Below are 22365 nucleotides of genomic sequence, written 5' to 3' on the forward strand. Positions count from 1 at the left end.
TAGCACAGGCAGACTCTTCACATACTAGAGCATGTCTGAAATAAATGTCAGAGCTGAAATTGTCACTTTTCACGATTCTTCAAAAATAGCAGATCTACAAGCTTGTAGTGCGCCACTCGGTGGCACGCTATGAGCTTGTAGATCTGCTATTTTTCAATAGCTAAAGCATATCATAATGCTTACACCAAAAGGGGTTCCCGCCCAAAATGGGTTAAACATGTAGCTAGGTGTAATGTTAGAGTCCACAGAAGTGAACCTTTCACTGAACAACCAATATGTCAATGTGCTTTCATATGACATGAAAAAAACAAAAAATTAAAAAAAAATCCAATGGCAGTCCCTCAGTCAAATTTGGCCACAAATAATTATGACGTTTATGCAAAAGAAAAATGTGCGATTATCTAAACAAATTGCGATTTTTTTCAATTAGATATTGATTTGTGACCCTAAACCCACCTCTTCCAGGACCAGCACTGTGCTCTCGGTGGGTGTTGGCCGGGGGACAGACAGGGACGGTCCAGGGAGGGACACGTTGGACAGTCGCCTCTTCCTGACCCCAGTACAGTTGTTGGGGATCTTGAAGGCACAACGCTTGTGGTAGTTCAGCCCACATCCTATAGCCCACATTAAAAAAAACAGAACGGTTATTTACATAAAAGTGGGGATGCTATATGCCAAGAAAAGCTATATTACACTGCTCAGGGTCCTCCAAACCAAGCATTATAACTAAAAACTATAACTACATTGTCATCGCCATTGTCTTTGTTATAGTTGTGGTGTGGACTCTGCTTTAAAAAAAATCTCCAACTTCAAACGGCTTGTGTTTTTTTGTGAATTAACAGCCTGCTTGATCATACTACCGTGTCACACAAAAGTTTCAAAAGTAGCAGTTCTATGAGCTCGAGAAGTTTTGATCCTGATCAGGCAGGTTTCTGAACAGTCCACGGCCCTCCTCAGAGACAGTGAGTAGACAGAAATGGTGCCATCTTATAAGGAACATTCGTGAGGACCAATTATATGAATTATATAAAGGACAAATGTATGCCATATCACAATATTACAATATCCAAAAATCCCAGACGATATCTAATCTCATATCACAATATTGATATATACTGTATCCCAGGCCTAATGTAGGCTATACTGGGTATGCATTATACTGTAGGTATATACTGTATATATTATATATTTGTAATAATTTTCCTTGCCACAGCTGCCACAAGATGGCTCCACTCATATATTCTAAATCCACCCGTCCACTAATACTACTGGTGGATGAATCAACTAGCCTACTTAAACATAAGTCATTCTCTAAGAGAGAATTTTGAATGAATGCAGCCCTAATGACATGAAAATGAAAGAGCATGCAGCGAGTGAATGCCATCCAAAGATGACAAAAAAAAGAATGAAAGGAGAGCCGACGTCCCACAATTCCACTGGGTTCCGAATGTCAGGCATTTCTCTGGCTACGGTGCCCAGACCAAAGCCCTCTCATCTACATCTCACTAACTCTCGTCTACATCGCACTAATGCATTCTTGAGGTCGCAGATGTGGTGGGTGTGTGTGTGTGTGTGTGTGTGTGTGTGTGTCTCTTTGAAGACAGTTTGGCATTGGCACACTGGGTTGCTACAATCTTCAACAGGGCGCTTCAAAGTACCACACTGAAAATTCAGGACATAGACCTGATCTGCTTTCTCTATATGATGTTTTTCCATGACATGATTCGTCTTGGTCTTTGGTTAGGACCCTGAACCACTTAAACCCCATAGGGTTGAGCGGAGTCCCCCAGGGCTCTATGCTAGTGTCTTTTCTGTTTTCTGTCACTAGAATTTCGCGGCCGTTTCGCTGAGCGGTGCCCAAAAGGTAGATCAGGATCTACCAGTATAGATCACAAAGGCTTTGCAGGTAGACCACATGACATGGCCCTAAAAAAATATATAATTTTAATATAAAAAATGATTTTTGCATCTGCCGCTTGAGATGACCTGAGATGAGTTGATTGATTGACATCAAAAAGGGCCTGTCAGCTCAAACACACAATGCAATACTTGTTGTTGCGTACAATCATCAGTAGCAAAGTCAAATACCAAAAATAAAAACCCTACCATTTCCATTTCCCCCCCTCTATTTCCCATTCCATGTGCGTTTGTCTTATAGTTGCTCTGGCCTCTGTACTACTGCCACCTACCGTCCATTTATTGTATTACACAGTGGGTGAAAGAAACACACCCCTTAAGACTAAACCCCACCCATCAGAGGTGTGGCGTCCAGAGGTACCTTTGACATGACATTTTGTGTGTGTGTGTGTGTGTTTCGATGTGCTACTTCCCTGGGTAAATAAAGAATAAAAAAATGAAAGGTACCATTCAAAACCTATAGAAGTCAGGCCTGGTACAGACGAATGGGACACCACTGTATGTAGCCTATGAAAGGCTCCTCAATTACATTTTGTAACTATTTTCAGCAATGTGATGATAGTTTTATTTGGTGGGTATATGAGCTAGTCGTTTTGAAAGTAGCTCTGAAGTAAAAAAGTGTGGGCAGCCCTGGTATAGATGATTATATATATATATTCATTCTGTGGGTAAATCCCTGTAGGCTACCCACATATTGGTAGCCTATATTAGCCCAATATTGGCGTTACGCATTTCACTTGAATAATGTTGTGTGCGCGCGTGCGGAGAAAGACAGTTATTTAATGAAACTCAAGATTATAACGTCCTGTCTCGCTGCCGCCGTGTATAGCCTGTGTGTGTGTGTGTGTGTGTGTGTGTGTGTGTGCGTGCGTGCGTGCGTGGCGAGAGAGAGAGAGATCGTGGCTTCCAGGCGTGCATGTGCGTGTGTGCACAATCAAAAGTACTCGTGGCAGGCGAAATGGCGAATTCGAACGGTGTAATTGTAATAGTTTGGCACAAACCAACTGCTGTCAAAGAACAATGTTGATGTAACTAAGAGATTCGCTGAGTGAGCGATATTTTATCTACAGAGATTTAGAAGGAATAAGCAAAATCGTGAGGCGAAAATTCCTCTCCTTCCTCGTTTTTTTCCGGACAGTGGACAGGACTGTCAGGGAGACTCGGAGATCAGAGCAGCACAGGCTGAGAGCTAGTAGCCAATTAAAAGACGGAGTAGTAGTTGCCAGGTTTGCGAATTGTAAGCGAGTCGTAGTGTGTGTTGAATGGCATTTGAATGGCATTTGTGGGCTTGTGAATGAATTTTCTCACATGTAATTTGTGCTCACTTGCATAGACCTGGCGAATTTAGCGTGGTGAAAGGGCAACAGTGTTCCGGGGGTGTGGGTGCTTCGGGCGATAATGTTTGTAGTAAACAAATGCATTGCCGCCGTGAGTGTGGACGGGAGGCATCTTTGGTGGCAGTGCAATGAGCAATTTTTGGCGGGTGGTGTCGAGTGTTGGCGTTGGGCGCGATAGGAGGAGATAGGTCCCGAACACTGCGAAGGTAAGTGTGTGACGTCACTGCCCGTGTGAGTGTGTGTGAGTGTAGTGTGTAAGATGGTGTTGTGGGCGTTGCAATAGCGACATAGCTGTTGTGGCTTTGGGTTTCTTGTCATGTGTTGGGTACAACTTCTCTAATGTTATAATAGATTGTGGGGGAAAGCTGCGTCGCAGAACTTGTGAGCTTGTTGGTCTGCCATTATCAGCGAAAGCTTTCCCAACAAGACGGACGCTGGCGTTTTTAAAGTGGTTAAATGAACCGCATGTTCATGCACGCGCACATGTATGCCATACAGTATAATATACTGTTGCTGTCGGGAGGAAACCGCATAACTCCATTTTTGAGGTTTTAGATATTTTTTGTCATAAATCAGTGTCATTGAACACCCTTTACGTCTGTGTGTTGTTTCGAAAATATTGAACCAATGGAAAGTAGTAAAAAGTGCTTTGGACAAAACCTCTTAACTCCATTGGACACCTCAAAATGTCTGCTAAAGCAACTAACTCCACCACCTCTCCCCCTCTCATGGAAGTAATTGAGAATATATAAAGTTACAACACCAACTTTGATGAGGCTGTATTGCTTTGTTTAAAAAATATAAGGTTTTCTTTATTTCCTGATTTGTTTTTATTTTTGTTGTTTTAATTTTTTTAATTAACATTTTGGAGTTATGAGGTTTCCTCCCGACAGCAGAGATATACTGTATATATTTTTGGGGAAAAGGTCCTTATGCACACCGACGAGGGACAGGTGCGTCAGATAAATGAACTGGAAGAGTAGGAGAAAACTGGAGTCCCACACATTGTCTTCACCTAGAGAACTTCATTTAAGCAACATTTCGGTTGGTCAAACCCGATGAAGGTCTGACTGACCGAAACGTTGCTTAAACAACATTCTGTAGGTGAAGTTTGCAGGTTTCTTTGTTATTTTATGTGTGTGTGTGCATGCACATGTGAATGCATTTGTGAGTGCGTGATTGCGTGTCTTTGTGTGCGTGCGTGCGTGCGTGCGTGCGTGTATTTCTGTATATTCACCTTCACATTTGAGGCCTTGTCGCACCAGGCCCCAGAGCATCTCTCCACAGTAGTCACAGAAGGTGGGGGCCTTGTAGGAGTGAACGTACAGGGCATGGGGTCGGATCTGGAAGTCCTCTACCGTGGCCAGAGCTAGAAGCAACACACAACATATATATGGACCCAAACATATAACTTATAAATGACATGTACCCAAACATAGAACTTATAAATTACATGTACCCAAACATACAACTTACAAATTACATGTACCTAACTTATATAATATAGAACCAAACACCAACTGAAGGATGATGATGGCATAATAATAATAAATTATGATGAGAACACATCAGCAAAGCAGAAACAGACAAAGAACAGATTAGGTATTTAGTACAGATATTGAGAGGGTTGGAGAGTTATGCATGATTTGTTATAAATTAATAAAATAACTGTTGTTCAGTCCGGGACCCCGGCGTGCAAAACTAAGTGCAACTCAGGCTTCAGGGTTAGGCTAAAATATAATGGCCATAAGCCTTCATAAAATAGCTGTTTTACTGTCAAGTATAATAATAATAAATGTGTGCATCTAAACATTTTACACCGTCAGGGAGAATGTACAAACATTCCTATGTCAAACCTTCTGTGTTTCAACACTATACTAGACTGGAACTCACCTATGCTTTCTATGGCATAGGCAGCTCCCGGCAGGATCCGCCGGGAGAAACTAGACAGCTGCAGGACATGAGACTAATTAATTAGAGCGACAGAGAGACAAAGGAGTGTGTTTGTGTGTACGTGTGTGCATGTCCATGTCAATTTAACAAAGGCTAACTCTATACTGATAGTCCTGAAATCTTTGCACATCTCCCTCTGCTAATACGCCAGCTGTTGTTGTCATCAATGAAGGCTCCAAATCAGTTTCCATTGTTGGGAGTGGCCTGGCTGCACCTTCCACTCTAGCTTAGAGGAAGCTTTTATGACTAAAGTCATTAAATACCAGCCGCTCCTTGATCCTATCACAGAGCTAGGTCATATAGGTGCAATCTACTAATACTGTTTATATTTGGCAGCCTAGGATGGGTTGGTTGTAAGAGACTTCCAACAAATTGGGGATGCCCCCAAAAAAGCAGCTAAACGGCAATATTCAGTGCAATCTCTTCTATCATTGGTAGCCGGCAAGCTTTTCCTTGTAGGTAGCCTTAGGGGTGTTTGGGTATTTGTTGCTGACTGTACTTTTATTACAGCACTTACATATTTGTGTCCTTGTATTGTATCTCTTATGTGGTAAGCACTTTGTTTATTAGTCACCCAGTGAGTGAAGGGGAACTAAATCATGTATTGGACTTGAGATGCATCGGTAATGGTCAGACCTAGAGATTTCCACCCGTTCTACTGTCCAGGGACTCTCAAGTATTCCTTGAGAGGATTCTCCATAACAGTACTAAAGCGTTATTCATAGTCTGGATTTTCGGTGAACTACAACCTGACGTCACGAGCCGCCACCGCCCCAGCCCTTCTCTCTGTTTTTACTCACCACCGCTCAACGTTGTTTCAGCTCCGGTGGTCACCTCACCACTGGAGTGGTGGTCACCTCACCATGCACTGGAGTGGTGGTCACCTCACCACTGGAGCAGTGGTCACCTCACCACTGGAGCGGTGGTCACCTCACCATGCACTGGAGCGGTGGTCACCTCACCACTGGAGCGGTGGTCACCTCACCACTGGAGCAGTGGTCACCTCACCACTGGAGCGGTGGTCACCTCACCACTGGAGCGGTGGTCACCTCACCATGCACTGGAGCAGTGGTCACCTCACCACTGGAGCGGTGGTCACCTCACCACTGGAGCGGTGGTCACCTCACCATGCACTGGAGCAGTGGTCACCTCACCACTGGAGCGGTGGTCACCTCACCATGCACTGGAGCAGTGGTCACCTCACCATTGGAGCGGTGGTCACCTCACCACTGGAGCGGTGGTCACCTCACCACTGGAGCAGTGGTCACCTCACCATTGGAGCGGTGGTCACCTCACCACTGGAGCGGTGGTCACCTCACCACTGGAGCAGTGGTCACCTCACCATTGGAGCGGTGGTCACCTCACCACTGGAGCGGTGGTCACCTCACCACTGGAGCAGTGGTCACCTCACCATTGGAGCGGTGGTCACCTCACCACTGGAGCGGTGGTCACCTCACCATGCACTGGAGCGGTGGTCACCTCACCACTGGAGCGGTGGTCACCTCACCACTGGAGCAGTGGTCACCTAACACCAATTCATCCAGACTATGAATGAGCCTTGACTCTGAGCGTAATAATGGGTGTCCTTGAGAACCAATGCAACCCCTATCTATCTATCTATCTATCTATCTACCTACCTATCTATCTATATATCTATTGCACGCACGCACGCACGCACGCACGCACACACACACACACACACACACACACACACACACACACACACACACACACACACACACACACACACACACACACACACACACACAAACACACACACACACACACACACACACACACACGCTCCATCTGCTGTGTTTTGGGTCAAACGGACACACTGAGGTCATTGTTGGAGAGGAGGCCGGGTCCGTCGTGGCCGTGACTCATCCAAGATGTGAGGCTGACTAAGAGACTGGGACGAGGGCTGCTACCAAACATGTGTCTGTCTGTGTGGGATTACAATCTGTGCTTCTCTCTGGAGGAGCTGGCTAACGGGAGGATGCAGGGAAAAGAGCTCAGCTCCGGAGAGGCAGAGTGTGTGTGTGTGTGTGTGTGTTTCTCACAGTCTCTGTGCGACTGTTTACAAGGTTCAAGAGCAATGGAATCGTAAACATCTTGTGGAGTTGGAAGTGCTGTGCAACACTGCTGCTGATGTCATTGACACACCACGTGTACATGTGTGTGTGTGTGTGTGTGTGTGTGTGTGTGTGTGTGTGTGTGTGTGTGCGGCGCGCGTGCGTGTGTGTGTGCGTGCGTGTGTGTGTGTGTGTGTGTGCGTGCGCATGCATAGCAGTGGTTCCAAATAGGGATGCACGATGCTTTCCAGTAGGGTTAACCTTATGCCTGTTATACAAGTAACTGTGATACTGGGTGCAGATGCAGACTTCTTAAAAAAAGCAATGCATTCTTATTATCTGACGTATATGGTATGGTATGGTATGGTATGGTATGGCTACTGATGCACATATTAGTTCAAGCAAACTTAAAATTATATTATTTGTACTTACTTGGTTTCATGACATTCATTTAAATTTGTTTTTGTTTTTCGTTTTTCTTTTAGGTTTTATTACCTCAATTACACCCAAAAGAACTGAGCTTTGAACATTCAGTGGATTTTCTGTGGCCTGCAGTTTTCTCAGGGGGTTGGAAGCCTTTTGAGCTGAAAACAGGCAAAACTGTGCCATCTGCTGGCAAATCCCATGGACATAATGGGATTTGCAGGCTGTGACATCACAAACAGCAGGAAAATCAGAGCAGAAAACCCCAGACCACAGAAAATCTACTGAATGTTAAAAGTTCAAGTTTTTTTGGGTGCAATTGAGCTCAGAAAACCTTTTCCAACTTGTTGACCCTTTTGCTTAGCTTGAGAGTCTGCAGCATTCATGAATTACAAACGGCTATTTCAGCTTCACATTCAAACAATAAATATGGTCTAATACCATGCCTCCCTGAGGGCCTCCTTCTTACATCTGGCAAAGAGATACATTGGAAATACTCATATTTTATCATTTGGACTATATTTTCTGACAATATAATGTGTAAAAAATAGGCATGCCAGGTTATATGTGTGAGAGTGATCTATGTTAGAAGTTATAGTCTAATAGATCATGTATGAAAAGTTGTACTGATGTCACATTGAGATACTGGATTCTGGAAGCAAGTTATGATATTGTGCAACATCCGAACCAGTGTTGATTTAGTTTTAGTCATAGTCTTTTGAATAAAATTTCATTTAGTTTTAGTCACATTTTAGTCATCTGAAATCTATGTAAAGCGCCTTGGATAAAGGCGCTATATAAATGCACCATTTATTTATTTATAGTCTAGTTTAATTATAAGATTTTAGTCTACTAAATCTACAGTTAATTTTGTCAACAAAAATGTATTTTGGCGGATCCTGATGGCATCATAATGCCTGATTTTACACTTGGTTGTACTGTATGCTGAAAAGAGCAGATCTACAGATCTAACAGATCTGTAGAAGCTCACACTCTATTTTCAGAGCGCAACCAAACATAAAATGACCTGTCTTTTAGTTCTACTGGATCTCTTCTCTCTTAGCCTCGATACCCAGGCTTTCATTTTCTTTTTCTTTTTTATATATTTTTTTTTTGCGGCTTACGCCTTTTATTGATTTTTTAAGGGACAGATAGTAGGCTGACAGGAAACGGGAGAGAGATGGGGGGATGACATGCGGTAAAGGCCGTGTCGGGTCCGGGAGTCGAACCCGCGGCACACCGCGACTGGATCACCAGTCCGGTGCCCAGACCGTTACGCTACGGCCTGGGCCGGCTTTCATTTTCGTCTGCACTGCACAAAATAATTCTCTACCTAACCTTTTAGTCTAGTGTTGAATAAATGGACAATACATTTAGTCATAATTTTAGTCGTCATAGCTTAGTTTGTATTTCGTTTTTGTCAGTGAAAAAAGGTATTTTAAGGTAGTTTAAGTGGCCAAAATCAACACTGATCCGAACTTCCTCCACAACAGACAGGCCTTCCCTCATGTCATGGCCTCTCCCTGTGCTCTTTGTCGTCCCCCAAGAGGAGCCGGTGCCCCAGGTTGGGAAACCCTGGCAAGGCTGGCATATTAGCTCTGTGTTTATTTCGTTCCTGTGAGGTGATTCAACCGCACGTTTTTTCACTTGGACACAATGTAGCGACATTCTCAGCTGCTGTTGGCTGTGACAAAATGCACAACTTGCTTGAGCAACAAATATGACATCCATCCATTGAATAACCCAATGGTCCCCAAACTGGGGGTCAGGACACCCAGGGTGGGCGGCCCTCATGATTTTGGGGAGGTCATCAAAAGCATCAAAAGCAATCAACAACCTTTACAATAAAAGCTGGTCAAACATTGGCCAAAGATTGTCAAATAATAATGTTTAAGAAAGAGGCAAACAAAATCAAACAAAATGTGATGCCTCAACTTATACAATTCCAAGTGCTTGACAGGGTGGGGGTCCCCACCCAGGTCACCCCAAAGGTTGATAACCATAGAAAATGGTCAAACATTGGCTAAATTGTCAAATATTTATTTCACACTCACACACTCAACACACACAAAATCACGCATCTCTGTGAGTGAAAGGGACCGGCGGTTCAGAGGTAAACAGATAAACAGCGCTGTGGTTCCTGCATGAATGTAGGTACAGTATAGAGGAGCACATAGGACCAGTCACACCAAACTCAATTGTTCTGGAACGTCCCCCTTTTTAAAGAGCGGTCCACCTCCCAAACAGAGAACATTAAAGACACATGGTTATAATCTCATGTATACGTACGGCATACTGAAGAGGAAGAATCATCACTGAACATCTTCCTCAACAACAAAAGATCCACAATTTTGCTCCTGTGTGACGGCTGTGCTCTTAACGTAAAAACGTATGGTTCAATAATGTTTGTTTGCTCATCATCAGGTGGCCATTAGGCTACCTATCTATCTTTAACTAATCTCTTTCATATACACTATAGAGGATGCTATGATGTATTTTAAATGCATTTTAAAAGCTGTTAGGATGTATTTTTTTAAATACATACTACACATTTTTTTGGTTATAACAAAACAGGGTTTATTTTTGGTTAAAAGTGTAACACACAATATTGTGGTATAGTAATCATTGATATAGAGAGTTTTAATTTTGATCAGTAACGGGGGAGAGAGTGCCCATTCATCATCTTACATTTTAAAGTGTTCCAGTTATGAAGAGAACACTTCCGGTTCAGTTTGTGGCGACAAAGCAGCAGACATATACAGTATAGGAGAAGGAGGGAGGCTTCCACATGCCTGAGGAAGGTCATGAGACCCAAACGTTGCATGTTTGACTCTAAATAAAAGCTCTTGAACCAGCGAGTGGCAGTGTGCGGTCCCTCTCTCCTTCTCCTACACATACTGTAGTGTTTCAGTTTCTGCTCATTTCTTTGTGTCACCACTTCCCATTTCACTTGTTTATCCTCTATCCTGCAGTGTGAGGTGAGTCGAGTTCCATCGTCTGAATGGATAAAAACTGGTATGCATCCCGACCTACAAATGCATTTTCAGTTTGCTAAAAGACCCGGAGAGACATGGAAACTCCTCTTGCTGAACAAACACTCTATAATAGCACAGTACTGTTTAGAATTTAGGGCTGTTTCACAATTATTTTAACAACACAAAGTATCACTTCATCCTACTTTTAACTACATGATGCCACATCCTTAAATACCCAATAATCTGACCCAGCGATCTAATGAAAGACATGATTATCGTCTCTGTCGGGTGGACAGAGACGATATTGTCTCTGTCTCTGTCTCCAAAAACTCAATTTCAAAAGCATCAAAAGCAGCGGATCAACAAGCTCGAAACGTGTCTCTTCACTAGGGGTGGCGGTGGCTCAGGGGTAGAGTGCCTGGATGGTAACCGTAAGGTTGCCAGTTCAAACCCGGGCTCCCCCAGAGTTACTGTCGAAGTGTCCTTGAGCAAGACACTGAACCCCTAATTGCTCCCGATGTGCTAGTTGGTGCCTTGCATGGTTTCCGCTGCCATCGGTGTATGAATGTATGTGTGAATGGGTGAATGTAATGCACAATCTCTGTAAAGCGCCTTGGATAAAGGCGCTATATAAATGCACCATTTACCATTTACTACCTTTGATGCTGTCGTGTGACGCTGCAGCGTGATCAAGTAGGGGCGATAATAAGTTCAGAAAGTAAAAAACCACAAAAAGTTAAGATATGGAGATACGAAGTGTTCTGCCCGGCAGCAATGTTATTTGACATCATGATTAAGAATGCTGGGAAACACATTTTCCCTCGATTCAGAGAAAACATGATCACTGTGGGCTGAAGACGGCAGCAGTTTTTTGGAACTCACTTCAAAGCCGTGGACACTGAAGTCAAATGAATGAATCACATGACTGGTGGGGTGGGATGGCAACACATCTCCCTGGCACACAGGCACACATGAAAGAAGGCATTCATCCATCAGAGAGCGTTGTCAACATGTCTGTTAACTACCGGCTGCCTCTCAGCAATCCCACTTTCATGCAATGGCTGTCACGCTAATTAGCGTCAAAGCAACGCCAAACATCAGCCCCGCGACGAGCTGTTTTTCACACAACCGTCCGAGTCAATGGTGCTGTCTGTTTGCTTCCAGATCGGCCACGTGTCCTCGTTTTTCTAAGCCATAGTGGTTCTCAAAACCGTTCCGTGTCCACGGCCCCCAAATTAATGTGCACAGTAGTTGGCCGCGGACCACGCCGCCATCTGAAAACATTTTGTGCCACGGACCTCCGTTATCCATACAAGATTTATGTGGTTAAAATGTTTCAGAAATATTCACAATTGTTCCAAAAATGTTTTTCGAGATCTTTTGGAAGTAGCAGACCTACAAGCTCACAACGTGGCGCGCTGCAATGCCTTGTAAGTTGTGACTGAGCTTGTAGATTGGCTATTTTCTTTTTTTTTATGTTCTTTTGTGGCTTTCGCCTTTATTTTATATTTTTTATGGAGGGATACAGTAGGCTGACAGGAAATGGGGAGAGATGGGGGGAAGACATGCAGTGAGGGCTGTCGGGATCGGGAGTCGAACCCGTGGCACACTGCCAGACTGGATTACCAGCCAAGGTGCCTGGACCATTGAGCCATGACCCAGGCCTAGATCGGCTATTTTCAATCCACCGATATACATAAACAGAAAAATGGTTAAACTGACTTGCGTCTTCCTCAGACTCGTATTTGTCTCTAATAAACACGTGCAGACCGACAAGCACTTCAATCTTCAACTCGATTTTTTCTGAGGGTATACCTAATACCATAATATTATTCCCTCCGACACGCACGGCACACACACACATGCACTTGGTCACTGAATGAAATAACCACTCTATTGTTAAGTTAATGTGTGAATTACTTCAAGTTCAAAACTCCAATGGCCAGCCAGTGGCCATTATCACCTCAAGACACTATTGTCTTGAGGTTTATGTGTGGCTATTGAATAGCCACGCATAAACCCTCACCTCGGAAGTCACATTATCACACGAAAAAAAGCTTTTTGAACTGAAGTGTACATTCTTGCTGCTCCCAGCCCCTCCCCCCTGCGTATCAGATACGCTTCCTCAGATGGTTACTGGACGCCAATATTGATGCTGTGGAGACGAGTCGGGATACCCGGCTTGTGATTGGCCTAGACAGGCCGCCGTCCACAGCATACTGTAGGTGGGCACCAATTGGACATCCGGGCACCTCAATGTAGAATTGGCTAGTTTGTCCAAAATGTAAAAAAAAATATATATTTGAAGTAATAAAGTAATACATTAAAAGTATACATGATGCGAACATGCACGATACAGCATTATCAACTTCTTGTTTATGCCCCAAAATGACTGGATATGCAGGTTTTGTATCAATTTGTAACAATTGTAGAAATATTAGTCCTTATTTGTCGAATGTTTAAGCATGTTCTAATGATGCATGACTTGCACTGACTTGCACTTTCTCAAATATTTTATTTTTTAACATTTTGGACAAAATAGCCAATTTAACACCGAGATGACCAGATGTCCAAGGTGCTCACCTGTCGTGGTACCGGGTCGTTACATGGGTAGGGTGCACGCCGCTGTGTTGACGTTGGATGGTGCACGAGGCGGTGTAGACATGGCGGAGGTACGGAAACTAGGGGGTGCCTCTGTCACGCCGGTGAAAACAAGCGCTCCCTAACGTCTCCCCGTCTTTTTCAAATGTTATGCTATTTTACATTACATACTCTGCGTAGCGTAACACGGAAGAACACACCACTGGTGATGCACTTCTCTTTGTACTGAAAAGGAGAGTCATGTAGAAAGAAACAAAAACACCGGGCTGGGAAAAGAGGAGAGAAAAACAGAGCCGGTTGGCGGGGGGCCCGGGCCCCAAAACCACAGGTCCCACCCCCTGGGCAGAGATGGCCCCGTACAGAGTCCACACTCCGTCCGGGGGGGCCCTGGCCCGGCGTGTTTACACTCTGCGGAGCCACTACAATCACTTACTGCAGGAACAACAAGCCGTCCTCTTTGAGCCCCGGGCCAAGAATAAGCGGCTCGTCTCCCACCACTAGCAGACACTAGCGGGCAGAAACCTCTTATCTCCATATTATAACTTTTGGTGGGGTTTTTTGAGTGGTGCAGCCACTCCAAGGAACAGCACTGTCCCTATGTCCGTCCATCCATCCCTATGTCCGTATGTCCCTATGTTTAGGGTACCAATAGGGGCAAAAGGGGCGCTGTTGTGCTAGAAACAGAGAGAGAGATAGTGTTGCACTGTTGCCTGCTAATTACAATGTGGAGCATGCATGAGAACCGGGGCGTGTTCCTGTGGGTCTGGAAATTCCGGGTACCCCCCGGGGACCCCCGCAAAGAGTTGCAACACTCAGTTCACACGGGTGTGATTTATTTCGTAAAGGTAATGCAGATGTTTAACACATGATAACACAAGCGTCACACAAAAGCATCAAAAGTAGCAGATCCGCAAGCTCGAAGCGCGCCTCGAAGCTTGCATACTTGCTATACTTTTGAATTTGAATCCTGAAAACGAACAGAAGCGACACGTATCGAGCTTGGAGATCTGCTACTTTTGACAGCTTTTGAATTTCAATCCTGAAAAGTAACAGTGGGTTTTTTTTTTGACATATGAGGTTTCCACCGGATAGCGACGATATTCAGACGGTTGACTCTGTCCCTCTCCGCCGCGGGACACAACAACAGGTCGGTCAAGAGGAGAGGAAAACCCGAGCGAAGATGACAGGAGACAAATTGCCGGGCGGAAAAGGATGGTATTTTCTCTAAGCCCCAAATGAAAGGCTTGGGGAAAAAAGAGGAGTCATCATCATCGCCCGGCGGGGCCTGCGTTCTGTAAAACACAGCTGAGATGTCACACGTGCAAAACGTTCTTCTGGAGGAGCCGGCCGAGAGGGTGAGAGGAGGACGTACTGGCTGACAGGCTGACTTCTACAGCAGTGGTGGATTTCAACCCTTTTCATATCAAGGCCCATTAACTCACTCAAGACATTGTTTTCGTTGATTTTGTCCACAATTCCATGCTGTATTAAATGTGCAGACTTCTTGCAAAGTAAGTAATGCAGACGTTTAACAAATGAAACGAAATTGACCTGTAAGGGTCCATTTGGTTTCCTATTTACAGTACGCTCTCAAGAGTTAACGATCTAATAAGGGTCCATTTGGTTAACCCATTCTGGGCGGGAACCCCTATTTGGGTTCTGTACAGTATGTACAGTATTCAAAAATGTAAAATTTTAGATTCTGCTATATCAATATTTAAAGTTTTTCAGAAACCTTAGGTCAGGATTTAGAGGCGTTTTTAGAATCTGCCTTAGGCCTGAATGGGTTAATAGTACCAACTCTCCATTATTTAGCTGGGGACCACCTGGATCTACAAGCTCACAACGAGCTATATATTCGACACGTTATGAGGTTGTAGATCTATCTTCAGCGAACAGATTTGGTGTAGAGTAGAGGGAAAGAAGGAAGGAACACGGTGGTGTAAGTGGTGAAGTGGTACATGAGGCACCTTTTGGTGTTTTAAGCATTGTTATGTTATACTTTAGCTATTGAAAAATAGCAGATCTACAAGCTCATACGAGCTTGTAGATTTGCTTTTTTATTTTATTTTTTAAATGAATACAAATCTTTGAATATATATTCTTTCATAATGAGCGTTTTTAACTAGAATCTTTGCTTCGGGGGGGGGGGGGGGGGGTGTCCCTGGAACAACATATAATTTCTTGGGTCATTGACATGAAATATTGAGCACCACTGACGTATAGAAACATAGGTATTTCAGAAAACTATTTAGAAGACATTTTTTAGATTTCGACGTCAGGTCTGATCTGAGATTCTCAGCCTCCATGAGCCCATGACTGAAAGTCCTTCCTCTGTGATCCGTACACCCCCTCCCCACCCCAAAACAATACTCTCACCCCCCCCAGGGAGGACAGGGGAATATTCTGCAGTCACAGCACAGGTGGCGGCGGGTGCTTTCCAATAGAGATGTAACGCCAAAACAGCAACACAACAGACATTGTGAAGCATCGGTTGGAGTCTCACTTCAGACCCGCGTGCAGGAAGCTGAATCAATCACAGCAGGAAATGTGAAAGGAAACGGAGCACCTGTGTGTCACGGCTACAAAAGGTGACCCCGGAGCTGGACGGAAACCCTGATCCTTACAGGAGGTGTTAAAACAACATGCAACACATGCAGGTGGACGCAACATGATATCTCCTTTTACCTCCAAGATATTCAAAACTGATGACATAATGAGCATATACGACACACACTATGGCCAGTATGGTCACCTCCCCCTGCACATTCAATAGATCCCGTGATCTTTTGTGGCCAGATGTAATTTTTCTGGGTTCTAGTAGGACTATAGTAAATATTAATAAAGAAATTGTAAAAAAAAAAAAAATAATAATAACTGCATTCATCGCTAAAACGAAAGAAAGCAGCAAATGAGAAAAAAATGTAACACTCATCCTTTACTTTCTCTAATAATAACATAAAACATGAACCATGAAAAAATAAGTTGTCCTTTAAACCCTCTAAACTAAATAGACCTGTAAAGAGCACATTTGATACGTTCTTATTTCACTCAAATTAATTTACAAAAGACGGCCGATCTGCGAGCTCACAGCGCGGTACGTTGCTTCACAATCGCTTAATCGCAATACTTTTTGCCACAATAATCGTGCCATGAAATGTTCATATCGTCACATCCCTACTGTTCACTCACTCACTCACACACTTTTGCCCATGTGGACTACAGTAGTTAACCAGTTGACACACAGGAGACGCCGTCGTCACAGGTTACGTACCGGAGAGGACCACCTCGATGAGGTCTCCTTCATGGATGTCCTCCGCTGAGGTCAGCCTCTGCAGGATGTTGTCAGAGTTCAGGTCGTGGCGGAACAGCAGGATCTTGTCGTACATTCCGAAGAAGCCACACTCGGGGAACTGGACAAGAGGGAGTGGAGAGAGAGAGAGAGGACACAGCAGAATATCAAGTTCTGACCGGGGTGCTTCAAGTATAAAGAGACCAATGGCATATAAGATGAATAAAAGGCAGATGCACACCTCAAACATGTTGATGACAGGTGTGTAAAAAAGAGAGTGATCCCACGCACTCGTCGGTAATATACAAAATAATCATCTTTGTCCTGTCCTGCACGTCTAGGGACCCAAACATAACTGAATCAAAGTTATTTGTCAAGTTTGCAAGTCTCCAAGGGACAAAGATATTGTAATATATTAAAATTTCTGGACAGTTTGCGGGCCGGGGGATGACTCTCTGCGCTATAAAATGTTTGCTTGAAAAGAAACAAGGGAGACAAAGAGAAACTGAGCTAAACACATGAATAGATCCGTTTGCCTTCCCCGCACACTAACACTTCTACAACACCAACCAGCACACACACACACACACACACACACACACACACACACACACACACACACACACACACACACACACACACACACACACACACACACACACACACACACACACACACACACACACACACACCGTGTGCGACCGTGCACACACACTTTCTCATTAACAGCCACTTCCAATGGTTTCCATCTCTGCTTGGAGAACGGAGTAGTGATGCACCGAATATTCGGCCGCAGAAAATATTCGGCAGAAAATGGCTAAAAATGCATTTCGGTTTTGGCAGAAAATATATCACCGAATAGTGTATGCAATTAATGCATTCAAAAGAGCTGAAAAAATCTTTTATGGACCCATAATATAGTGATTATTATTTAAGTTAAGTTTTGCCATAACCATTTATTTTGCCATAAATCAGGTAGCTTTAAGGTACGGCTATGACAGCAATGGTATGAAAAAAGATATATAATATTAATCATATCCGGATATTCGGTATTCGGCCAAGAATTTCCCTTTTATATTAAAAAGTACAAAGGTATTGGCATCAAAATGTGCTTAAAGTACCAAAAGTAGAAAGTATACTCATTAGGCAGAATGTCCCATTTGAAGTTTTCTAATGTATAAAGATCTTTTGAAAATAGCAGATCTACAAGCTCACAATGCGTCGCATCGTGAGCACATTGTGAGCTTGTAGATCGGCTATTTTCAAATGGCCGAAATGTATACAGGGCTGAAGTGGTTAATGTATGTTGTGTAATAGAACTACAGTACAAAGTAACTAAAGATTTCAAATAAATGTAGTGGAGTAAAAGTACAATATTTGCCTCTGAGATGTAGTGGAGTAGAAGTATTGGACATCGAAAATACTCAAGTACAAAATAATACCTCTAAATTGTACAGTACTTGAGTAAATGTTACTTTAGTCACTTTAGAGTAGTACACTGTTCAAACATCAATAAGCCTCTCCTCTAGGCTCTGGCTCCCCGGAGAGGAACACACACAACACAATAAAACAACAGGACCAAAACCACCAACAATGGCTTCAATAGGGACTGATACCGTTTGTTTCCTTACTGGAATCTGACGTCTTTTTTTCCACCCATCACGACGACGACACAGAGCAACGATCTGAAACTTCCTTTAAACTTAGTTTAAAGGGACCTTTCACTTTCAAACATGTTTGGGGTCATTTTATCGTCTACTCTGGGCTTTTGGGTTTCACCCCCAGACGGTCTTTAAATCGAAAAAGAAAAACAGAGAAGACAAAGACTTTAATAAAAATGTATGAAGTAAATAAAATCATTAAAAAAAGGAATTGGAAAAAACCCGGCCCTCTCACGCATTAAGCCCAAGCCACACCCAAGGGTCAGGTTGTGACAAAAAGTTTTTTTAAGGTAGACCACACCAATGCAACTCATTGCAACACAATGAGTTGCATTGGTGTGTTCTACCTTAAAAACGGTTTTGTCCCAACCCGACCCTTTGGTGTGGTTTGGGCTTTAGGACAACATCAGTCACCAGAACCATGTCGGGTGTTTTTGAGTCGACAGGGCTTGACTGGGTCAAAATCAAATTCAGGCCCTGACATTTGTCCCTGCACCGGCATGCATATATCAGAATACTCTATACTGTCTAAATCACTTTGTCGTCTAAACTAAACTGGTGAAGTGATGATGTGAGCAAAGCTCTGAAGTAGGGCTGAAGTGAGCCAAACTGGGACAGGGTATAGTAGGCCAGTATAGGCCACTATGCTAGACAGGCCATGCCTGGCTAGGTCAGGTCAAGACAGAGGAACTTGCACTGAGAGTGGAGGCCTTTCACGGGGGGTGAGATGAGATCATATGGCCAAGGAGGAGCAGAGGGAGGGAGGAGGAGGAGAGGAGGAGGAGGAGGAGAGAAGGAGGAAGAGAAGGAGGAGGAGGAGGAGGAGGAGGAGGAGGAGGGGAGGAGCGAGGTAAACATCCTGAGAGGAGCAGAGGAGAATCAGCGTGGAGGAAGTGGAGCACCAGTCAATACTGAGTGACTTCCTGTGCGTGTGCGGGCAGAGGCCTAACGTGGCAGGCCAACGTGGTGAACGTGTGTCAGGAGGAGAAGGGTTACGCCAAAAACATACCCAGCTGTCACCGACAAACTGTACTGTACACACGCACGCTATTCTACCTGCAAAACAATAACATGGAACTTTTTCATTTGATTTCAGTTGGGTCACTCACTGTAGAGCAGTGCTTATTATTAACCCATTAACTCATTTTGTGCCAGATTAAATACCTTAATTGTACCACCCAATGCCAGGCTTTTTTTGTATTTACTTGTTTACTAGTCACAGAATAATATTCAGAATACAGAATAATAATCTTCACTGTACGATCGCATCCCCGACCGTTGAAAGTCCAAGAGACGTTTGCGCGCGGGCGTGGGGGGGGGGGGGGGGGGGGGGTGAACAAAGCAAGTGATTTGAGAAACATTGTATTGTATGGAAGATGCTTCTGAACATATTGCTGGTTATAGCCCACTTCTAATGCTCTGATCTTGAAAGATTCTGTCCAGAGGAACTGAAACGTCTGTCACGGCAGCTGAGCTGCAAGAGCAGTGTGGGTACTCCCAGACAGACGAGTCACGAAGATGCAAGATGCAGCTAAGAGCAGGAGTCACTTCCTAGTTTTTAAACAGCTGGTAGATGGAAAATGAAGCTTGCGCGCGGCTGCAACTTGCAGCATGGGAGGTGCAATTGGGAAGCACCTACCACGCTGCAACCTTTGTGACAAGACTGTCTGGATGCAGGTTATGTTCATTAAGCACTTTTTTAATGATTGCTTCAGTTGTCACTGTCCAACGCACCTGCATCTGAACGAAGTGGATGTGCGAATATTTCCTTTGCAATGCTCTATAATCTTAAACTTTAAATAGCCTATCTTGAGAGCTTGTAGATCGTCTATTTTTGCTACGCAAAATGCTTCCAAAGAAGAAATGATGGCCTTCTATGAAATCAAAACGAAATGGTGACTGACAACTTTAATCCATGGCTCTTCTCATCTCTTCCCAAGCTCAGGGAAGAGGAAGGCAGGTCTGTATTTAATGTCCGTCATTAGCTGTCAACACCATTCAATGCAGCAATTATGCTATTTCCACATTGTTGCCAGCCATTATCTGATGTGGCGTTGGTCGCGTTGTCCGACTATTACTAAACATAGCGGCTAAATCTAACCCAAACTCTAACCATAACCCAAAGCTCAGTCTCAGGCTTAACCTCATATCAGTCTTAACCGGCCACATAATTCCCTTAACCTCATATCAGTTTAACCGGCCAGGAAATGTCCATACTGGGCCGAATGGTCTTGATCAGAACATACTGCATGGTGATAGATTATAGGTTGATAATAACGTTGGAAGTGGGTGCAGGGTTCTCTGTCACACACAGGGAAGGGAAGAGAGAGCGAACGAGCTGTCCTGTGTGTGCACCGTGGTATCAAAGCAGGCACGGGGGAGGGGGGGGGGGGGGGGGGGGGGTGGCCCGCTGTGATTCTTTGGCGAAGAAGACATAAGCCCCGTTCGTCACCGTGCCAATTGCACACCGGTTTGGGAAAGTCCACCCAGCTGTTTCCCCCGCCGGCATACCAGGGTCACACACAATGGACCGCACAGAACAATACCAATCAACCAGGGGCCAGGGACAGCAACGCCCGAGGGCACCAGGATTGGCACGGCCGCTGGAAGAGAATGAGACAGACATCTGGAGCCTGTCCTACTGCTGCCAACACACACACACACACACAGATATACAGACACACACCACCGGCCCGGGCTGATCACCTGACTATACAACAACACCTCTTTAAAGAGTGACCGGACGCTATATCTGGTAAACAAACATGGTAGACATGGCTGAAGCTGCCCTGATATTGTAGCTAACCATAGAGTATTAAAAGGATATAGAGACTGAACCGGAGCGATAGCCCAGCCCCCCCGCTATTAATTTTAGTGTAAGTTGCTCAGTGGAGTTTTGAAGCACCCGGAAGAACCGTCTACTTCCGCGTTTTATTTTTTATTTGGACAAATTTGGTGTCCAAGCGGAAGTGCAAACGGGCGTTCAATGTTAGAGCCCAGCTGCACGGGGTTTCCATCATAACTCCACGGGTCCGCCTGCAGTCCTACCTCTTACCACTAGGGCCCAGTGCTTCAACGTTGGAGAGCTGCACTGGGGGCTTGGATATAACTAGAAGTTTGCGTTGCGTTGCGTTTTACATTGGTGTTACACTAACAAACTCGGCTTCCAATCATGCACCTGTAACCCAACATGCATTGCACTGCATGGAGGTGCGTGTCACGTGATCAGGCGTAGCCAATCATTCAGAATGTATCCATCGTCCACTTCCTGTTTCAGTGCCGTCGTAAAATTATTATTTTTCTCTGAACAGAACGCAGAAGTTTAGATTTTATGCTGCAATCGCAGTTACAATGTTAACGCTTCTGAGGAGAAATAAAGTTTATTAGACGGACGGACGAACATAGAAATGGCGGATTTCAGAAACGGAAACTGCAAAAGCTGGGTTTGAAAGTGAGTGACGTCCGTACCACAGGCGTAAACCATTAGGCATGTAACGATATATTATCCCGACGATATGTATCGATTTATAAAAAATGTATATCGATAAAAATAAAAAAGGGGGATAGTGTGTGATATGAAATGTAAGCTATAATCATATTGCCTCATATTCACGTGCTTTTGGAGAGAAATGAGACAGACTCCATGCAGTCATTTTCAGTAGTAGAGGCCTGCAGAGGGGAGCTGTATGTGTCTGTGACACAGGTGATGGTCGTTATTGATGCTCATTAATACATCAAGGAAGGCAATTATGTTTCTGCACTGTCAAATAAGTCTACATCTATCCTAAGATGCCATCAAAGAAAAGAAGAAATGTTAACTCGAGCTAGGTTTAAACATGAAAGCATGTTTACAGTTACATGAAAAGTAATGCTATTTTGCAATGTAGTTAAATAAAAATTGTGAAAAAAGCTTGGAGGGAAGATTAAGAATTAAAGATTAATCATTAAAAAAATATATTTTTCGGTCATTTGTCTGGAAAATAATTGTGTTGAAAATACCGTGAAAAATCGTATCGTGAACCTCATATCGTGATACGTATCGTATCGTGAGTTGATTGTATCGTTACATCCCTACTCTGCATACATTACTTCGCGTTGACCTGCACGCGATTGTGAACACAAAATGCTGAA

The 22365-nt window shown here is 44.0% G+C and overlaps 1 protein-coding gene across 3 annotated transcripts in view; it reads right to left on the reverse strand.

The window, feature by feature from the left end:
- prkd3 (protein kinase D3) overlaps positions 1-22365 on the reverse strand; it is a 99913-nt gene that overhangs the window by 28529 nt on the left and 49019 nt on the right. For all 3 annotated transcript variants that reach the window (XM_083792413.1, XM_083792414.1, XM_083792412.1), the window contains exons 3-5: positions 16556-16694; positions 4492-4623; positions 457-614 (exon numbers count right to left, since the gene is read on the reverse strand). In XM_083792413.1, coding sequence (XP_083648539.1) covers positions 457-614; positions 4492-4623; positions 16556-16694 — 429 coding nt within the window. The remainder of the gene's footprint in view (positions 1-456; positions 615-4491; positions 4624-16555; positions 16695-22365) is intronic.

Source organism: Protomyctophum parallelum (genome assembly GCF_964188405.1).
Source record: "Protomyctophum parallelum genome assembly, chromosome: 20".
NCBI lineage: Eukaryota > Metazoa > Chordata > Actinopteri > Myctophiformes > Myctophidae > Protomyctophum > Protomyctophum parallelum.